This window comes from Protopterus annectens, chromosome 8.part0 (genome assembly GCF_019279795.1).
Source record: "Protopterus annectens isolate FY-2018-M chromosome 8.part0, PAN1.0, whole genome shotgun sequence".
NCBI classification, from domain to species: Eukaryota; Metazoa; Chordata; order Ceratodontiformes; family Protopteridae; genus Protopterus; species Protopterus annectens.
In genome coordinates, this window is record NC_056741.1 from 1,381,115,879 (window position 1) to 1,381,136,509 (window position 20,631).

Below are 20,631 nucleotides of genomic sequence, written 5' to 3' on the forward strand. Positions count from 1 at the left end.
GATAAGGGATTACCTTGATAATATAGAGGAGTTTAGAAAGATTGCTGTTAAGCAACTGTTTTTTGATGATGCAGGAGCACAAAAACTTTTAGCACAACTCCTCAGGCAACAGAAAGTAGAAAGGGCTGTCACCAAGCTTATAACAAGGAAGGTAATAGCAGATCCTTTAGGGATATTAGAAATATTTCAGAAATTCTATGAAAGTCTGTAAAAAGCAGAGAGATACAGAAATCAAGAAAAGATATAAATGAAAATGTTTATGGAAGAATTAAATGTGCCAATGTTAGAGACAAATGAGGCTCAATTAATAAAGGTTAGGATAGGAGGAGATGAGATAAAAAATTGTGATGTATTACCAATCTACAGGAAAGTCCCAAGGAATAGATGGCATCCCTGTGGAAGTTTGGAAAACAGGAGGCAAGAAACTGATAATGATCTAGAATGGTTTAACAGCATTTTAAGAGGAGGAGCAGTACCAACAGCCTGGAAGAAAGCAGTGGTAGCTGTAATACCCAAAGAGGGTAAAGATCCTTCAGATCCAGCTTCATAGAGGTCTGTTTCCATACTAAACCGTGACTGTAAAGTTTTCATGTCTATAATGGCTAAAAGAATGGCAAAAGTAATGCCAAAACTGATAGATATGGACCAATGTTGTTTTGAGGAGGGGATGCAAATCTTTGACAACGTTAACAGAACATTGATGATCCAGAGAGAAACAGAACATAAGAAAAGTCCATTGTTGTTGGTGGGTCTTGATGCAGAGAAAGAATTTGACAGAGTAAGCTGGGACTTTATGAGCAGGGCAATGGAAGCATTTGCTTTTTCTGAAAAAAAATACAAGGTTGATCAGGAGGATATAACAGGGATCGTAGGTGAAAATGAAACTGGGTGGGGCCCTCTCTGATATCATCTGCTTGAGCAGAGGAACCAGGCAGGGGTGTCCTCTTTCTCCTTTATTTGCATTATATTTAGAACCAATAGCAAAGAAAATAAGGGACTTGGAAATGCAAGGATATAACTGCTATGGTAGTCAAGAAAAGTTGTCTCTACTTGCAGATGATATTTTATACTTGAAAAAAACAAAAAGTGACATTACGGTGTTGTGGAACATTTTGAGACAGTTTCAAATCTTTTCAAGGTACAAAATTAACGAAACTAAAACAAAAGCAAAACCAGTAAATTATGTACCCACACATTAATTGGTTTAGCAATATCCATATTTATGGGGACATAATAAAATGACGTATTTAGGAGTATGGATTAAAAATTATTCTGGTGTGGCAGCTAAGGATATGTGGGACGAGACTAAACAAAAGAGAATACAAAAACTGAGAAATGGAAGCCTTGTTATATGGATAAGGAGATAGCAAGATATAAGCAGTTAAAATGCTTTTTAATCTCACAAGTCTTATACACAGGTGAGGCATATTTTTATCAACCAGAGAAGAAGTTGTGTATAGCAATTAATAAAGAGCTTAAGGACTTTATCTGGGAAGGAAAGATGACAAGAGTCAAGTGGGATAAGCTGATTATTCCAGTAGAACATGCCGGACTGCAATTACCCAATTTGAAGGGGTATTTCAGAGCTACACAGTTAAAGCTCCTATGTATAGCACAAGCAGAAAACTATAATTCAAAGTGGAAGGGGGTGATGATGATGATGAAACAGGGAAGAAGCTCAAGAAACAAGGAGCAACTGGGATTTTGGATGCAGGCCTTTAAGGAGAATAACAATAATCATACAGAATATTACATCTATAAAGTAGCCAAAAGCATCTTAAGAACTTAGCCAACACAGGAATGGAGAAAGGAGATTCTACTGATAGTGCTGACTACAATTAGGGATATAGACAATAGGCAAGAGGGGGCTGGAATTTATTGCTGAAAACTGGCAAAGGAACCAAGGTATTGAGAGCAAATAACTAGAGAGGGAAAGATGATAAATTATTGGCGTCTTCCCATTCTATTTGGACTGCAGGTTAGAGATTGCCTTCCCTATCAAGGGTCGATAAAGTATAGGCAAAGAAAAAGAAATAGGGAGTCCTAAATGAAAGACCAGCAGATTTTAGTAGACTCAAGAACAGAAGCTGCCATTAAAAAAGGAATAATTAGTAAATCATACAAAATACTACATGATAACTATAAGAATCAATCAAAGGATGTTAGAAAGGATTGGGAAGAGAGACTAGATAAGAAATTCCCATAGAAACAGTGGTAGGATATATGTATGTCTCCCAAATATGCAATAAAATCTAGAAGATTTAGGATTTTTGCTTGGAAATATACACCCCAAGTAGACTCCAGAGAATTGTCCTCAGGTAGAGAGCAAATGTTGGAGATGTGACAGGGAAGAAAGAGGCAATTGGGGACATATTTTCTGGGAGTGCAGAGAGTTGACAGACTTTACAGATTCCCTGTGCGATGCACTGTCAGATACTGGGTGGGCGGATTGGTGTGACGAGGGAGATGATTTTTCTGAGCTATGACAGAGAATCGGAACTGCCTAGACACGGTAAAGCCTTGCTGTGTCTAATTATGGTGGCTGCCAAAAAAGTAATTACTAGAAAATGGAAATCAAAATCTAAACCAACTATACTAGAAGTAGTGAATATAGTAACAAAAAAAACTGGAACTGAGATCTTTAGAAAAGAAAAGGACAGGAGCAAACTACACAGGAAAAAATAGGAATTATGGGAACAATACCTAGAAGAGGGAGTGAGGTTTAAAATAAGGCAGAACTTAAATGAGCTATGTAATGTCTGACTTGAAAATAACTGGGCAGATTATAAGTGATGTGTAATGTGTGCTACTGGGAGTGTGTCAGTATGGCTTGTTATGTAAAATACTTGCAACTAGGATGGTGTCGGTGTGGTTTGTTTTCATTTATTTAATATTATTTAATAAAGATGTCTTTTCTTTAAAAAAAGGCAGGAATTGCATAATTTATGTAATGTTTCTTGGGCTATATGATATATAGCAATATATGTGTGAAATATAATGTTTGTAAATGTGAACTTTTTAATACAGTTTCATTACATTTATATAAATGTAAATTTGCTTATGTCACAAGTGATAATTCAATAAAGGTGTTTAAAAAAATCCTAAAATAATGGGGGACAAAGGCCCAAAACTAGACAGAGATTTTAAACATTGCTCTTAAAGACTTAGTTGCTAGAAGAACAGCACTTCTTGTAGTATGCACTTTCTGAAAGCAATGAAGTCTGAAACTCATATGTATGACATTATGTACTTATTTCAATCCTCAGTGATTTGCCAGAAAACCACAAATTTTAAGAGGGATATGCCAAAAATATGAGGTAAAAATCTGGACAGTTGAGAAGTATGATTGGGAACAAGAGGGCATAGCTAATCTAATGGCAGACAAATTTAGTTCTAACTTGACTCCCCTCATGTATTCCCACAGCATGTACCCATATTTTCATTCCCCTTCACAGCTACTAAGAACAAGTCCCTAACGCACTATCCAAGAACGAAATAATACATCTATGAGAATGGATAACATACCAGTTTGCCTACTGCTCAAAAAACACAAGGCTGGAGATGGAAAGCTCGTTTGATTGTACCAAATATAAGAATGCAAAATCAGCTCCAAACAAATAGCGTAGTGTCTTTATTATACGCTTTCGTCAAATGACTTCATCAGAAAACACATACAGAAATATCAGATCAGATATCAAAAAGAATGGTAGCCATTTAAGTGATAACGAATTGGTTTGTTCATTAGATTTGAGTACGCATAGTCCTGATATAAGACGCATACTAGAAAATAACTGGAAAATTTTACAGGGTAATTTAGAAATAGCTAAAGTATTAGGTGATAGACCAAAATTTACCTTTAGAAACAGTTATAATTTCAAAAAAGCCCTTGAACATCAAAGTAAGAACCTTGTTGGCACCACATGTAGGCAGAATACTAAAGGTATGTTTAAATGTAACAACTGTAACATGTGCAGATTTATAGCGGTTGGTCCTTATATTGCCATTGATAATTTTGACACTACCTTTGAGGTCCCTAAATATGTTGATTGCAATACCAGAGGGGTTGTTTATATAGGTTCCTGTATTTCATGTTCTAGGTTTTATATAGGAATGACAACAAGGAGCTTAAAGACTCGAATTCGAGAACATTTATATAGTATTAAAAGGCATGATGAGACCAATGCCTTATATAAACACTCAAAAGAATGTCAAAACTTTAAGAAATTCTTGTTTTCTGTCCTCGAGGTTTGCAATTTGGACCTAAGAAGGGGTAATTTTAAAAATTATATAGAACAAAGAGAAACTTTATGGCAGATTAAATTAAGGGCCGACCAACCCCCTGGTCTTAATGATGCCATTAATATCAAATGTTTTTTAGAGGATCGTAGATTATGTATCAAGAAAAATGTTATTAACAATTTTTTTGCTTAGGTATCATATTGTTGGTTTTTTAAATATTTTTTACTAAAATGGTCTTAATTAGGTAATTGAATGATAGATGAATTGATTAATTGGTTTGTTTTGGACTATATATTGGGCTCTGATATTTCTGTATGTGTTTTCTGATGAAGTCATTTGACGAAAGCGTATAATAAAGACTACGCTATTTGTTTGGAGCTGATTTTGCATTCTTATATTTGGTACAATCAAACGAGCTTTCCATCTCCAGCCTTGTGTTTTTTGCTGGTTGATATTGGTGGTTGTTTTTTACTTGCCTACTGCTCAGCCTGAACTAAGACTTGTCAAGGCTATTCAACATCAGCCTTCAAAGAGCTTTGTGCTGGATGAAGAGAAGATAGTCATCCCTTTACACAAAGGTGGGGTGTCAACAGACCTGGGTAATTACAGACTCACAAGCCTGGCCAGCCTCACCTATAACACTATCATAAAGATTGTTATGGAATTAATAAACAAGGACATAATTAACCAACAAACTCTTGACCAAATTTAGTGAGGATTTCTCAAGGGCAGATCCTGCCTACTTAACCAGGTAGATTTCTTCAAGGAGGTTACTGAAACAGTGGATAAGGGCAAATCAGTAAACGCCATGTAACTAGATTTCTCAAAGATATTCAACACCATTTAACACACAGCTATTCCAAATAATTTATAATTACAAATAAACTCTCCAGGCTAAATGTAAATCCTGACGTAACTCAGTGGATAGCTAAACGGCTGACAAACGGAACCCATGAAAATAGGCTAGTAGCTCTACATCCTACAAAAAAAAAAAAAAAAAAAAAAACTGTCATTAGCTGTGTACACTGGGGTTCAGTCCTCGACACACACCTCTCTGGGATTTACTTCTCAGAGGTAAAGTAAATGTTAGAGAGTTTATGGCTGACCAAGTTTGTACCACTTGGTGCCATGACAAAATCCCCAGAGGACACCAAGTTCCACAAAAAGGCCCTTTCTAAACAAATACCTGGTGTCAAAACCATAGCTTCAAACTAAATGCCAAGATATGTATACCAGTGTCCTTTAGAAAGCACTGACTTCCCTAGTTACTATCAAATCGACAACACCCCTTCCCCAGCTAAAGCTGATCCTCTAGTCACGGATCCAGGAATCTAAGAAGACAATGAACGATTTTCGGATCATTATGTACCTACTGCTGTAAGAAAGTTCTTTTTTTATTACACAGCTTATATCTAAAGTTATGGCATCTAGGTCAGAGGATGTTGTTAGATCAGGGGGTTTTATTTCACAGTAGTCATTAGGCATTAGACAGGCTAAAAAATAAAATAAGCTAAAAATGTTTCACTTATGCATACATTTTAGGAAAGCAGAAACAAAGAATCTTCTGCTGAATGTTGATAACAGTTTGTCAAGGGAAGATTGCAAAGAGTCCTTGTTATGTTCCTTTCTCAAGGAAAGAATCAAGAGATAAGTTAAGCTAAAAAACAAGATGCAGCTGGAGGATCAAGGCTAGGGGAGTGGATATAGTCAATAAAGGAAAATTACAGAAAAAAAGAGAATATAATATGCTGTGTTCGGGATAGCAATGCAGTTAAGGTCAGTAAGTTCATTCAACCTGTTACTTCAGGGAAGATGTCTAAAACTCTAGCATGAGTACAGAAAACAGGTCATTTAGAGACTATGTCAGTTTACGTTGTTCAGGACAATCGGAATGATGTACAGCAACTTGAATTGTTTATCAGAATTGTTAATGGAGACTGTATTCGGATATTGTGAACATCTAATAAAACCTTATTAAATGAACTACAGTATTCAAAGAACTTGTGCTTAACAGTGCACAACACTTGGTTCATAAAAAGCAGACTGACACCTATTGAAGCCCGAGCTTGGGTAATTAAAACTTGTTTCTCAGTCTCATGGTATACAGTGTTTCCAGCTAATTAAGGTACAGTACTGCATTTTCAAATCTTACAGATGTAATCATTCCAATGTACTAGGGCTCTCATTGGACCAAACATCGAGTACAATGTCGTGACTGTATGTACCTAACTGAACAATTGTCACAAGTGTAAAGACCACAAAGCTCCACCACTAAAAAATCAAGTGCTTAAATCATAAAAACTATGCAAACTGTCTCAAAGCCTTATCACACTTCTCACTATCATACTGGTTAAGAGGTGACCCTCTGCTTTGCTTATAGAGTCTTAACAATCTAAACAGGACATGTTGGATGGATAAATATTAAGTATATATCAGAGAATCCCACTCTTATGGAACTATTGTCTACTCCACATAGTACAAAATACTTCTCTTGCTCTATTCAAATGCAATGTTGATAAATGGATGAGAAGTTGAAAATTCACCCTTGAATTACCACCTATGTCTCTCATAAATAAGAGCAACAAGTTAATGTCTCAACATATTCTTGTTCCGCCTGCCTCTATGTTACTCATACATAAATCACAAGGGCCAAAAAACTACCATGGGAACTGTAAGGGTAGGCCTCTTAAGACCCTGAAATATCAATAGCCTAGTAAGTACCTATGGACCTGTGTTAAAGGCTTGTTAGAATATTCTCTTATATAAAGCTCCAGATCTTAATGAAGAATGACTCCTATTTAAGCCTCAGCATAGTGTCACAGCCATGGGTAGAAGTCCCAATGAGTAACATTGTGGGAATGTAATCACTGAAAATATGCAACTATGACACTATAGTAACTGTATTATGGAAACAGAGTATCCACTTCCTGCATTTAAAGTACCATGCATACTCTATATCAGGTTTTCAAACCTTTTTGCACCAGGGACTGGATATGGTTTTGGGGACGATGATAAAAAAAAATGTTTTGGGGGTGGGGGAGGGGGGGGTTGCAAAAAATAAAATCCTGGAAGCTTTTTAATACAGGATTATAGCTATCTCCAAGAAAGCTTGACATCTTCTAGCAAAATCATTTGGACAATAAATCTGGGTATTAAATAATAAACACTGCAAATCAGTCATTTTGTGCTTTTAGGGTAAAAAAGCAATGTGAACAGGCACACTGATTTTTGAGTGTCAAGTCACAACTTCCAGTAACATTAATGCTCCAAACCCCCTATATTTATTTTCTTGTAATGAATTCAAATGCTGGAAGACATCACTGCCGTGGACAGAGCAGCACTGGTTTTAATTCTTGCATTACAAAACCAAAATGTATTAATTTATGAATTACATACTCATTCATGACAGAAAGTGCATGCTTGTTGTGGACCAACTCTAAAGACTTTGGGTTTATGGCACCTGAAAGCCAAAATATAGGCTGTGTTTTCATTGTACTTCCAAACATAAAGCAAACACAAAAGTCAGCTCCTTTATTAGTCATACTGTCTCAGTAAAATTTACCCCTGCTAAGAAAGTACAGTTATTTTGCCTGTAATAAGTCACCAATATAATAGACATTTTGACTATAATAAGTAACCAATGTAATGGCTACAGTAATCTTCGTCAGCATGTTGTTCTCACGTATATACACTGACAGGCCCAAAGGCACAATGATGGTTACTAATAATCACATATCTGCCCCCAGGTTCAAACACCCCCCCCCCCAAAAAAAAAAATAGCCACAGTCTATAAACTTTCAGTAGCTCATTAAGTATCTTTTAACATGCTGCTGTCAGATGTATATACTGCCTCAAATCATATTAATGATCATTCAGCAGGGACATATAGCTGACTCGCTCTATTATAGAGAGCATGTCTCATCACAATTAAACAGTCACCTTCTGAATACACATCTGAAGTGTGAATATGAAGAAAGTGAAATAAATAATGACCACAGCAAGTATTTCAACTGGTTGTTCATAAACACATACAATATCCCCTAATAAGGCATATCAACAGCAATAAATCAGTTACCAGTGATCATGTAACTGCCTGTTCTTTCACATTCAGCCTGCCTTCCAGACCACCAAAAGGAGTATCACCTTCCTGAAGTTAGATTAAGAAGAAAGTGAAAGAAAAAAGACAAGTAATATATTTCAGTTTGTTTAACACAACAAACTTGTAACACATTTTTCTCTTCATCCACAGTGTGTTACTAAGATGGACAACCACTTCTGGTGATCACTTCACGTGTGTGCTAGACAATGAGCACTGAAGTGGTAAAAATAATGGACACACTAAGATCCTTTCAACTTGCTGCGGAAGTCTTCTCCACTACTGCTACCATGGTTGCCAAATTAAAATGTGTGTGTGTGTGTGTATATATATATATATATATATATATATATATATATATATATATATATATATATATATATACATACACACACACACACACACATATATGAATGGAGTGTTGCTACTGGCAGTGCATGCTGTTATCACTATCCACAGACAATATTTGGTTGCTAGGAATTTTAAAAATGACCTACAAAAGAAAATCCTGCAACCTAAACACAGTTTTCCTTATACCATCTAAGTCCCCATGCTAGAACCTAAACCCTCTATTGAATTCCAATTCACTACCTGTACTAACAGTTCACCAAACCGGTAGAATAACGTCTGTGTTTTCATCTTGGAGCAATGAATGATGGTACACTGCATCCTATAATTCCTAGCTCCAGGACAAAACCACAGAATTTATTCTTCTATCTCTGTAGGACACCGACAAGCCTCTGACAGACGAGACTGCATGCCATGGGTTGAAAAAAACTGCTCTAGATGGCTATATTAGACAATATTTTTTCATGCTGAATGCAGCAATAAAAGAACACCATATTCTGGGAATACATCCTGCCAACATGGCAGTCTGGGCAAAATGTCTGATTTTAAGAATTAATATAAAAGTCTTTATACATCATGGACTACAACACAATTGGCACGGTTTCTGCAAAAAGTACTTCAATGTATTTACTGAGAACTCAATGACACCATAGACATAGGCATGTGTGTGTGTGTGTGTGTGTGTGTGTGTGTGTGTGTGTGTGTGTGTGTGTGTGTGTGTATATATATATATATATATATATATATATATATATATATATATATATATATATATATATATATATATGTATGTTCTGTTGTATAACATTTCTGGGGGCTGCAAAATGAGACAAAAATCAGTATTAAAGCGTTAGCATATAAATACATTTTTACATTTCTAAAACAAAATACAACATAATAAACTTTTGCAGCAGAGTGGTGGCTCTGTTGCACAAATGAAGCAAGCCCAATATGCAGCCCCAGCAACCCAGGTTGGAGAGCGGGGACTGGAAGTTGAAGGAACTGGCTAGGATGAATTGGAATTAGCTAGGATGAATTGGAATTAATGGTTTATGCAGCTTATCTACGTTGGGTGGAAAGGGTGGTAGTTAAGAGTCCTGCTACAGGAGATGACACCTGATGGATGGAGAGATTTCTGTAGTTTCAAAAACAGGGACTCAAGAGAACTGCCAATGAACGAGATTGAAGTGCACAAGTACAACGGAAGCCCATTACAGTAAGCAAAGCACTCTAGCTACGGACCAAAAATCGAGAAGGACAAAGTAGACAAAAATACAAGACAGACATTACCTTACTCTAATCTCTCACCATGTAGATAGATCTGCAGTTACCAACAAAGGCGTTTCCTCTACACACCACAGAATGTCAATCTCACATGGGTCAAGGGGCCCAAAAGTACAGTTTTGTACCTACCATAAATGTAGATGTTCGAGGATCCCATTGCTGCAGTCCTTACTATTGGGTATAGTACGCATCCAGTCGGCCCGAATACCAGAGTATAAGGCTGACGTCGGTCAGGGCGCATTAGACTGACGTCAGTACGTCAGGGTACTAATGCGCATGACCGACGTCATATCCTCAGTCTTTTCTTGCCCCAGATGTCAGAAGACCCTAAAAAGACAAGGCCCAAAATACCTGCACCAAAAATATGTACAAGATATACAAGAACATATAAAAAAATATAAGCATGAAACCTCACCTACACAACCACCCCTAAACACAGAGGGGAAGGAGGGAGGGTAAATTGGACTGCAGCAATGGGATCCTCGAACATCTACATTTATGGTAGGTACAAAACTGTACTATGTTCTTCGTTCCCCATTGCTGCAGTCCTTACTATTGGGTAGAATCCCAAAGCAGAGGTAAGGGAGGCTGGCAAATCATAAAGAAGCAGGAGCTGACAACATGCCTTGCAAAACAGCTGTGGCAAAACCAGCCCTAGACTTAGAGTAGATAGGAAGGTGATAATGCTTAGAGAAAGTATGCACTGAACTCCAAGTAGCTGCTTCCAAAATATCCTTAGTTGCCACCCCTTAGAAATGCTGTTGTAGTGGCAGCAGCCCTAGTGGAATGAGGCCTAATCCCAGCTGGAATCTCCTTGCCATGATGGGAATAACAAAATGCAATGCAAAAGCCAATCCACCTAGAAATAGTTTGTTTTGACACAGGCTTGCCCTGCGAACTCAAAGCAAAAGAAACAAACAACTGCTGAGACTGCCTAAAATCCTTAGTCCTGCTTAAATAATAACGCAATTGCCTGTGTACATCTAAAGTGTGCAAAATCTTTTCCCCTTTATCTTGGGGGTCTGCATAAAAAGTAGGCAAATGAATAGTCTGGTTTAAAGCCACACTAGAAACCACCTTAGGCATAAAGGAAGGATTAGTACGTAATGATACCCTATCCTTATGGAAAATCAAAAATGGCTCTACTGCCATAAGGGCCTGCAACTCAGACACCCTTCTTGCAGAAGTAATAGCCAACAGAAAAGCAGTCTTCCATGACAAGTATTTCAAGTCAGCAGTAGCCGCAGGCTCAAAAGGTTGTAGAGTAAGTTTTTCCAACACAAAATTGAGATCCCAAGCAGGAGTAGGAGCTCTACGTGGGGGTCTTATATTCTTTGCCCCTCTAAGAAACTGCCTGAACAAAGGATGTGAAAACAATGGTGGGTCACAATCATAGTGAGCTGAAATTGCTGCAGCATGAATCTTAATAGAAGAGAAGGACAAACCTTTGTCCAATAACTCAGTAAGGTATTGAAGAGCCGCACTCAAATTAGGCTCAGAAACCTGCAAATTCTTTGCTGTACTCCAAAATAAAAATCTCTTCCATTTTTCTGCGTACACTTTCCTTGTACTAGGTCTTCTAGCTTCCATAATCACATTTAAAACTTGTTGAGGAAGTTGAGACCTGCTGTGTTTCAACACAGAATATGCCAGGCTGTTAGATGAAGAGAGTGAAGCTTGACATTGAGCAGATGACCATCCTGCTGAGACAATAGATGAGGAATCAGAGGCAAAGGCCATGGAGGCTTCCTTACCAGACTCCGTAGTAGTGGGTACCAGTGTTGCCGAGGCCAATCTGGAGCTATCAAAATCATCCTTGGCCTGTCTTGTCTGACCTTTAATAGTACCTTTGGAAGAAGAGGCAGAGGGGGAAAGGCATACACATGAAGGTTTTTCCAACTGAAAGACAGAGCATCCACTTTCCAAGCTGTGTGATGAAACCCCTTTGTGCAATACTGTGGCAGCTGGTGGTTTAGTGGAGAAGCGAACAGATCTATGTCTGGAGTTCCCCATGACACTGTCAATGTTTGAAATACATGAAGATCCAGTTTCCACTCGTGGGGATCCATGATTTGTCTGCTTAACACATCTGCTAAGGAGTTCTGTGCTCCTGGCAGAAACCTTGCCTGAAGAGTTAGTTGCAAGCTTAGCGCAGTCTCCCATAAAATCATTGCTTGCCTGCATAGAGGATAAGAATGTGTTCCCCCTTGCTTGTTGATGTACCACATGACAGTTGTGTTGTCTGTTAGAATCAACACCTGCCCTGGAAGAAGTAACTCCTTGAAAGCCATTAATGCAAACTGGACTGCTAACATCTCCGTCATGTTGATATGTAGATGCAGTAGTCTGGCAGGCCACTTGTCTTGTATCCACTTTCCATTTAGATGAGCTCCCCAAGCAATGTCCGAGGCATCTGTCGTTAAAATCTGACTCGCCTCTGGCCGGGTCACAGAGAGTCCCTTGTTTAGGTGACATTCCTGAGCCCACCACAAAAATTCTTTTTGAAGGCAAGGTATTATTTGAATGACAGTGTCCAAATCCTGGCAGTGCTGTGTCCATACGTTTTTGAGATACCATTGTAGCTTCCTCATATGCAGTTTGGCATTGGGAAGCACCAGAATACAAGATGCCATGAACCCTAATGCTTGAAGGACTGTCCTTGCAGTCAGCACGGACTGATGAGATAGTTGATGGAAGTAAAGTGATAGACTCTGTTGTTTGTCCGGGGTTAAAAAGGCCATCTGGGCTGCTGTATTCAGTCTCACACCCAGAAAGCACATGTCTTGAGAGGGTACTAGACTGGACTTTATTTCGCTTCACAGAATACCCTAGGCATCTTAGCACTGCTATAACATGTTCCAGATGCTGTACAAGGTCTTCCTTTTCTTGAGCCAGAATCAGGCAGTCGTCCAAGTAAGGATAGATGTGAATTCCTTGAAGCCTGAAGTAAGCTATCACTGGAGCCAGAACCTTTGTGAATACTCTGGGCAGTAGATAAGCCAAAGGGCAATGCAGAGAACTGATAATGAGAATTTCCAGCTCGAAACCGCAGATACTTCCTGCAACTTAGCCTGATAGGCACATGAAGGTAAGCTTCCTTGAGATCTAGAGTTACCATCCAGTGATCTTTGCCCAGCAGAGGTAAAAGCTGTTGTAACGCCAACATCTTGAACTTGGGAATGTCCAGAAAAGTGTTGAGGAGAGATAAATCCAAAATTGGTCTCCACGTGTTCCCTTTCTTTGGTACTAGGAACAGGCAAGAATAAAATCCTAGGCCCCTTTCTGATACAGGGACTGGCTGAATGGCCCCTATCTGGAGTAATTGAGAAACTTGCTTGTGAGCCTCTTTTCTTTGTGGAGGAGGAACGTCTGGCATGCCTTTGAAAGGGGGCATTGTATGGAAATAAAATCTGTAACCGTGGTGAATGATATCCAACACCCATTTGTCTTGAGTAATTAAATCCCAATTTGCTTTGAAAAGAGACAGTCTTCCTCCCAAAGGAGCTGCCAGACGGGAATCTACTGGCAGCTGAAAAGACAGGTCATTGGGTCTGTTTACGAAAGGACTGACCCCTGCCCTCACCAGAAGTCTGAGCAGGTGAACTCCTGTTCTAGGCCTAAAAGAACGTTGACCCCTGCCCCTACCACGCCTAGACCTACCCCTAGACTGGGAATCATAAGCAGGATATGTCCACCCCTTAGCCGGCCAATTTCTACTAAATTTCGGTGGCTGCACCTGCAAAAAATCTTTAACAGTTTGCATAGACTTAGCTTTGTCCTCCATTTTCTTTAAAACTGCTTCCACAGGCGATCCAAACAACACATCAGACTGTAAAGGAGCATCCAAAATCCTTGTCTTAACATGCTCAGCTAAATTCTGATCCTTCAACCAGGCATGCCTGCGAAGAACAGAACTAGTAGCGGCCACCCTCGAGGAGGCCTGTACAGCATCAAAACCACATTGCAAAGAATGCTTTCCCACTTGTTGAGACACATGAACCAAATCCAGCAACTCTTTACACTCAATACCTCCCGCCAAAGCATCCACCTTAGATTTCAATTGTGAAAGGAGGTAATTCTGATATTTTAGCATGTGAAACTGACAATTCAATGCTCTCATGGCTAGAGTGGAAGAAGTATACACTTTCTTTCCCCACCTATCCAAAGCCCTTGCCTCTTTATCAGTGGGAACAGGATTTTTAACCACAGAAGCTTTAACACCTTTAGGCCCTTGAGAAATAGTTTCTGGGTCCGCCCTAGGACTCTTAAACAAATACTTATGAGCTTCGGGCACCCTATAATACCTATCAGGCTTAACAGGAGCAGGAGGCAAAGAGTCAGGGTTCAGGGAAGCCTCTGCAAAAACATCTTCCACCACATTCAACACAGGAGGAATAGCTAAGGGCCTATGCTGGGGTAACAAGAATTCCCTAAGCCTTTTCCTGAATCAGAGTAATCCTGGCCTTCCCATTTAAAGTGCTCCCTCATGGAATGCAGAGTCTCTGAAAATGAGAAATCCTCAGGAGGAGTAGCTGTAGGAGTGGAATCATCCACATCAGAATCAGAATAAGTAGGATACTCCTGCAAGTCTTCCGCAGAAGACCCTGAAGCCTCTGAACACTGTTCAAAACAATCAAACTCTGGTTCCACCCTAGGCCTCTTATCAGGCATAGAACCTCTAATCATAGTAATCAAATCTTCTGCCATTTTAAGCATATGTTTCTTAGGTACAGAACCCGAAATGCTAGGAGAAGCCCCCACTGAAGCCAAACTAGGCCTACCTCTCAAAGAAGTTTTGGCAACAGAAGGAGAGGCTCTAACTACCTTGGGAAGAGAGGGAAGAACAGTCACCTGAGAAGCCCCTCAGCCTGGCCTACCTCCTGAGAAGGCACATCCTGTAACAGTAAAGATTCTGCCTGGGACTCCATGGAAACTCCTGGCAAAACCTCTGGCTCCACTGAGCCTCTAAAGAACCGACGTCCGGGACTGCCGGTTCATCAACCCTAGGCTTCGCTGTTTTGTCCTTGCGCTTTGGACGAAGCGGGCCGGAGCATCCGACGGCATTTTATAATTGCAACGCTTCCCAAACACTAACCTGGCACAGTCTAACCTCCTCTTAATAGTGCGTTTGTTAAACCTAGCACAAGAGCGGCAACCAACAACGCCGTGCTCAGGCCCTAAACAAGGTATACACAAGGTATGGTAATCCCTATGAGGTATCTGTTTCCCACAAGAAATACAGTTATTCACTTTTTCTGACATCCGTAAAATACTGAGGCAAGAAAAACAAAATGTTCCCCAACGGGGTACTTAGCCAACTCTGTTTCGGTCTGAAACTCCGGTTTCGGAAAGATTTCAGAACGCCAACCTGCACTCGCAAAACTGCTTCTGCATCGGACCACGCGGCAAAAAAGACTGAGGATATGACGTCGGTCATGCGCATTAGTACCCTGACGTACTGACGTCAGTCTAATGCGCCCTGACCGACGTCAGCCTTATACTCTGGTATTCGGGCCGACTGGATGCGGACTATACCCAATAGTAAGGACTGCAGCAATGGGGAACGAAGAACATCAGGGAATTACTGTGTGAGAGGTAGTCAATCAGGTTGGAAAGGGCCAAAAAAAGTTTCAGCACAGCTAAATATTTAAGCCATCCCAGCTCATCTTCAGAGTTAAATAAACTTTCAACATTTTCTAAAACTTCTAACAATAAATTTGAAATCTACCTTACACTTGCTATTTTTATAATGTTTGCCTAGAGCATTCGTTTCATCCCATCTGAACAGCATATTCATGGCAGGTTAGGTTAAATGTCTGCTTTCCAACTGGCTTAAACAATCAAGAGGATTTTGTAATGCATTTAAAGAGGAAAGGGTTAAAGCATTAGAAAAACTTTGTCATGTATTTTTAAGGCACGTGATTTTAATTGATTTTAAAAGTGGTCTATTCACTTATTACCTCAGTCTGAAGAAGCCTCAAATTACTGTTACAGAGACAAAAGCGCTAACTGGAGGATTTAAAATAAAAGCAGTGTGATTTTTATTTTGCTTTTTATTTGAGATTATTGTTTGTTGGGTCCATTTTGCTGTTTGGGAGTGATCTTCTTTCGGCTTTTTTCCCAGTTAAGGGTCACCATAGTGGATCATCTGTCCTCTTATGATTGGCAGTGGAGTTTTATGGTGTCGAGTTGCCAGCCCAGCGCCCAACGTTCTACGGACGGCACACACACTCACGCCTAGGGCTGATTTAGAGTATCCAATCCAACTACAGCATGAAAATGCATCACATGACTTTCTGCCATTCTTCTTCATAGAGTAGCCTTATGTTTTCACCTGTTCTAATTGATCTTCATATAGGCACCATCAAAGCTCTGCCTGTTAGCCCTGGAAACTGTCCAAAATAAAGACCCGGCACTACACAAAGAATGAAAACAATTTTATGTATCTGCTGGAAACAGACAAGACTACAATTTGCACTTATGCTGTGAAATAAATTTAGTTGCATCTTGTGAGCGAGTTAAAAATAATTACTTTGTATTAACCAACAGTAAAATGTGCACCTGATGCACAATACTCACAGCTAATGGCAGGAGTAACAGTCACTGTAAGCAGCTTACTCCGGTTTCCTTGAATTGGTTGCTCCTCTGTAAACAAGAGAAATAAAAAGCTTATTAGTGAAAAAAAACACATTTACTGGTATTTATAAATAGTGGAAAAAAAGAGTAATTCAGTAACTGTGCGCATTACCTATAGAATAAAAAGAGCTTTTGCACTTCTTTCCTTCTTGTATTGCATTTAAAATTCTTAACCTGTTAAGCTTCTGAACTTAAAACCTGACAGCCGGGATCTCTATCACTAAATCTAACATGGGAAGCATATTTACCTAGAAATACTTTAATTTGAAACCAAATTTAGTATGGTCTAAAACAGATATTTTCAACAAAGCTTCCATTATTAATATTACAAGAAAATTGACTATGAAATAGAGAGATGAAAAACATGTAAAATTATCTCTAGAATACGGCATCAAACTACTACTAAGACACAGGAGATAGTTTCCAGTGAACCACAGACTGGCGCATTTGGAGACTGCTAGTGGTCAATTACACTAGTGTTCATATTACGTACTTCATTCAACCAGTGGGTACAGGTAGGTGGCCTTTAGGCCAAAAGATGGCAGCTCATCTCTGACACTAGTTATAACAGAAACCATCAGCTTCCCTACTAAAAAGTTGTGTACAGTAAGCAGCTCCCAAACATCTGCATGAGGTGCAATGAAAATGTCTCAATATCACCATCAATCCCTGACACACACACACACACACACACACACACACACACACACACACACACACACACACACAAATGCAAAAACATGCATTCTACACACTGCGGGTGCAGTAATAAATCAGCATTACATGCACTGTGACATAAACCACAAACAGAATCTAACATTAAAAATGACAAAAAAAAGTTCAATAAAACAGCTTCTTCTCAAGTGATATTTACATGCATTTTAAACGTGCAAATTCATGCTGAAAACTTCCTAGTAACACAACTCAAGTCTAAAAAAGATTGAAAAAGCTTTTATTTAAAATAAGACTCTGCTCTGTTACAAACATTCCTTTAGTGTACTTGTAGAATAACAAGTGTGTTGTACCTTTAAGAAGCATTTCCAAGATCTGTGTAAGCATATAAATACCAAGTAAGTGTTAGCTTCAGTGCCATTCTGAAGGTACAGCCAGCATGTTAACATCCATGTGCATGACAGCTAATCTGTTTATAAGTTAAAGTTATTTAACTTCATTTATGATGTGTTTGCATACAATAAAGCTGCATGGACAAGAACCCACAATGCTCGCTTGTTTTATCCTGAACTACCTAGCAACATGCTGTCAGAAGTGGGATTGTAAAGACTATTCTTAAGAGCCACGAGGTGTAGAGATAATGGCGAAGGCAAACTAAAAGAACAGAGAGCAAAAAAGGGCCAGAAACAAGTAAAAGGTAAAGAGAACACACATGAATGATTTATTTATTAAAAGAGGTTAAATGGAGCATTACTAAGCCATATGTATTGTTAAGCAAATGAATAACACAGAAAAGTTTATTAAGCAAATGAGAAGTAGAAAAGAGCTCATTAATCAGACAAAATGTTTGAGACAGAGTCATTTGATAAAATGAGCATTACAAAAGTACATGAAGGGTTCAGAATTACCTCAGAATTGTAAACAGAGGATGTTTAAAGTAAAATGAGCATGTTTAGCGTTCATGGGCATGAAAAGAAATTAAATGAGCAAAAAGAATGTAACACAAGGGCATAGAGTTAAACTACTATAATAGAAAGGGCAAAAAAGGGCACGGTGAGTATAAATATAACAAAGGCGACTACATGTGTTTTGGCAAATTACTACTTCATATTGATTGAAGCCTTGAATAGCATAACTAGAGTTGTCCAAATTATCTCAAAAGTGTGTAAAAGTGCTTACAGTGTGTGCCTATTGCTGTGCATTTTTTCAGGTAAGTTTGATGTGTGCAAAGTGCAACTATTTTCTGAAGTGCAGTCAAGTGAAGCCATTCCGAAAAGTTGTGTGTGCCTGGGTGTGTCTGTTCATAGAGTGCCTCCATTACAGTGCGTCTCTTACACTATACAAAATTGTTTGGCAAAGTGCAGCCACTTTGGGGAGATTTCAGTGTGCTGTGTACTGTTTACTCACAAAGTGCAGTTAACTTGAGGCATTTATCATTCTGAGCTTCTTCTGCCTAATTCATTTGCAAAGTGCCATTACTTCGAGATAGCTTATTCTCAAGGTGCCATTACTTCAAAACAATTTATTCGTAAAGTGCCATTCCTTCGAGATACTTTATTCACAAAGTACAGCTACTCCGAAATGTTTCTTGCTCTCAGATTCTATTGCTCAGTTTATTCGCACTGTGCAGTTGTTCGAAAAGTTTCTTAAAATGATGATAAATGACTTTGTCAATAAAAAATGATGATAAATGACTTGAGAATTATTGCCTTTACAAGATAATTGGCTCATATAGTAAAATAATTTCAGGGCAAGTGACTTGACGGTAAAGATATTTCAAAGTGTTGGAATGCCCGGGAAACTTATTTTGTGAAATTCAGTTATCCAAAGGCTCATTGTGTTGTTACAAGTACTGGCATAAAATTCAAGCACATGTATATGTGGATGTACAAGTGTGCATGTTTGTTATCACCGAGATAAGTCAATATGGCAGACGGATTTTGCAAGCCACAACCACTTGTGTCTGATCAGAATACTGCAGAGAACTGGAGAATATTCGAGCATGAATAAAATATACTTATACAAGCAGCTTATTCTGATAAAAATACATGTACCAGGGCATTCATTTTACTTAACCTAGCAGGGTCTGAAGCCATTGAAAGGGAGCGTTCATTTGTCTATGCACCAGCAGTGCATGAAGGTGAAGGAGAAACTCATCGTGTTGTGCAGGCTGAATCAAGGGAAGACCCTGAGTGTTTAAAGCACAAATTCAGAGAAATGTGTAACCCCTAGACTAATATTACACTAGAGAGGCATTTGTTTTACATGAGAGATCAAAAGCAAGGGCAGACTTTTGCAGCTTATAATACCGACCTGAGAAACAAATCTAAAACGTGTAGGTTTGGTGATTAAGAGGATGAGTTGATGGGGGACGGACTTGTGGGCAGTGTTGCTGTGTGAGGGATTTTGCTTTCTGACAGTGATTTGATACTGAGTGGGGCCATTGAGATCTGTCAGATACATGAGGTTGCAGAAGGGCAGGCACAAGTATGCTTGCTGGTGATAAGTGCATGGTTTCAGTAGGCTCCAGAGCTCATGTAGACAGCATGCACATGCGACAAACAAAAGCAGGCCTAAGCACGTGGTAGCTGCGGCCCTGTGGGACTTGCAGGCAAAATCCATAGTATTCCAGCACATTCCAAGAACAGTACAGTTAAAGGAGCATGCTCAGAGTGAAAAGTACAGTTTTGTACCTACCATAAATGTAGATGTCCGATAGATATGCAACTGCAGTCCTGACATATGGGTTGTCCTGCCTCAGGCAGCCCTTCGGTCGGCTGGATTCCAAAGTCTGGGTCCGGCATCGGCTGATGTCGCCTCCTCCCCGACGTCAGAGTGGCTGGGGTATAAAGGCATCCGCCGACACCATCTTCTTCAGTGTTTCTTGCCCCAGATGCCAGGTGCCCTCCAAGGAAGGCTAAATTTTGTGAATGGATAAGCAAAAATTTCAAGACATGCACAACAGTAATAAACAGATACACCAAAACAGATATCCCCAGCTAAAAAGGAGAGGGGGAAGGACCCAAGGGAAAAAACAGAGGGGTAGGAGGGAGGGAAAACCTGACTGCAGTTGCATATCTATCGGACATCTACATTTATGGTAGGTACAAAACTGTACTATGTCCTTCAAGAATGCAACTGCAGTCCTGACATACGGGTTGAATACCATAGCCAAGCAGGGGGTGGTAGGATCTAAGCAAGGGATGGTGTAGCTAAAAGACCCTGCAGGACTGCAGATGCAAAGCCTGCTCGGGATCTGGAGTATAAAGGCAGGTTGTAGTGTTTGGTAAATGTATGCACGGAGCTCCATGTAGCAGCCTCTAGAATGTCCTTTGTAACCACTCCTCTTAGAAAGA

General features: G+C 39.3%; 1 protein-coding gene across 1 annotated transcript in view; it reads right to left on the reverse strand.

Annotated features, from left to right (window-relative positions):
• Positions 1 to 20,631, reverse strand: part of SIDT2 (SID1 transmembrane family member 2) — a 1,446,738-nt gene that overhangs the window by 848,825 nt on the left and 577,282 nt on the right. The window contains exon 12 of the mRNA XM_044080965.1: positions 16,547 to 16,612. Coding sequence (XP_043936900.1) covers positions 16,547 to 16,612 — 66 coding nt within the window. The remainder of the gene's footprint in view (positions 1 to 16,546; positions 16,613 to 20,631) is intronic.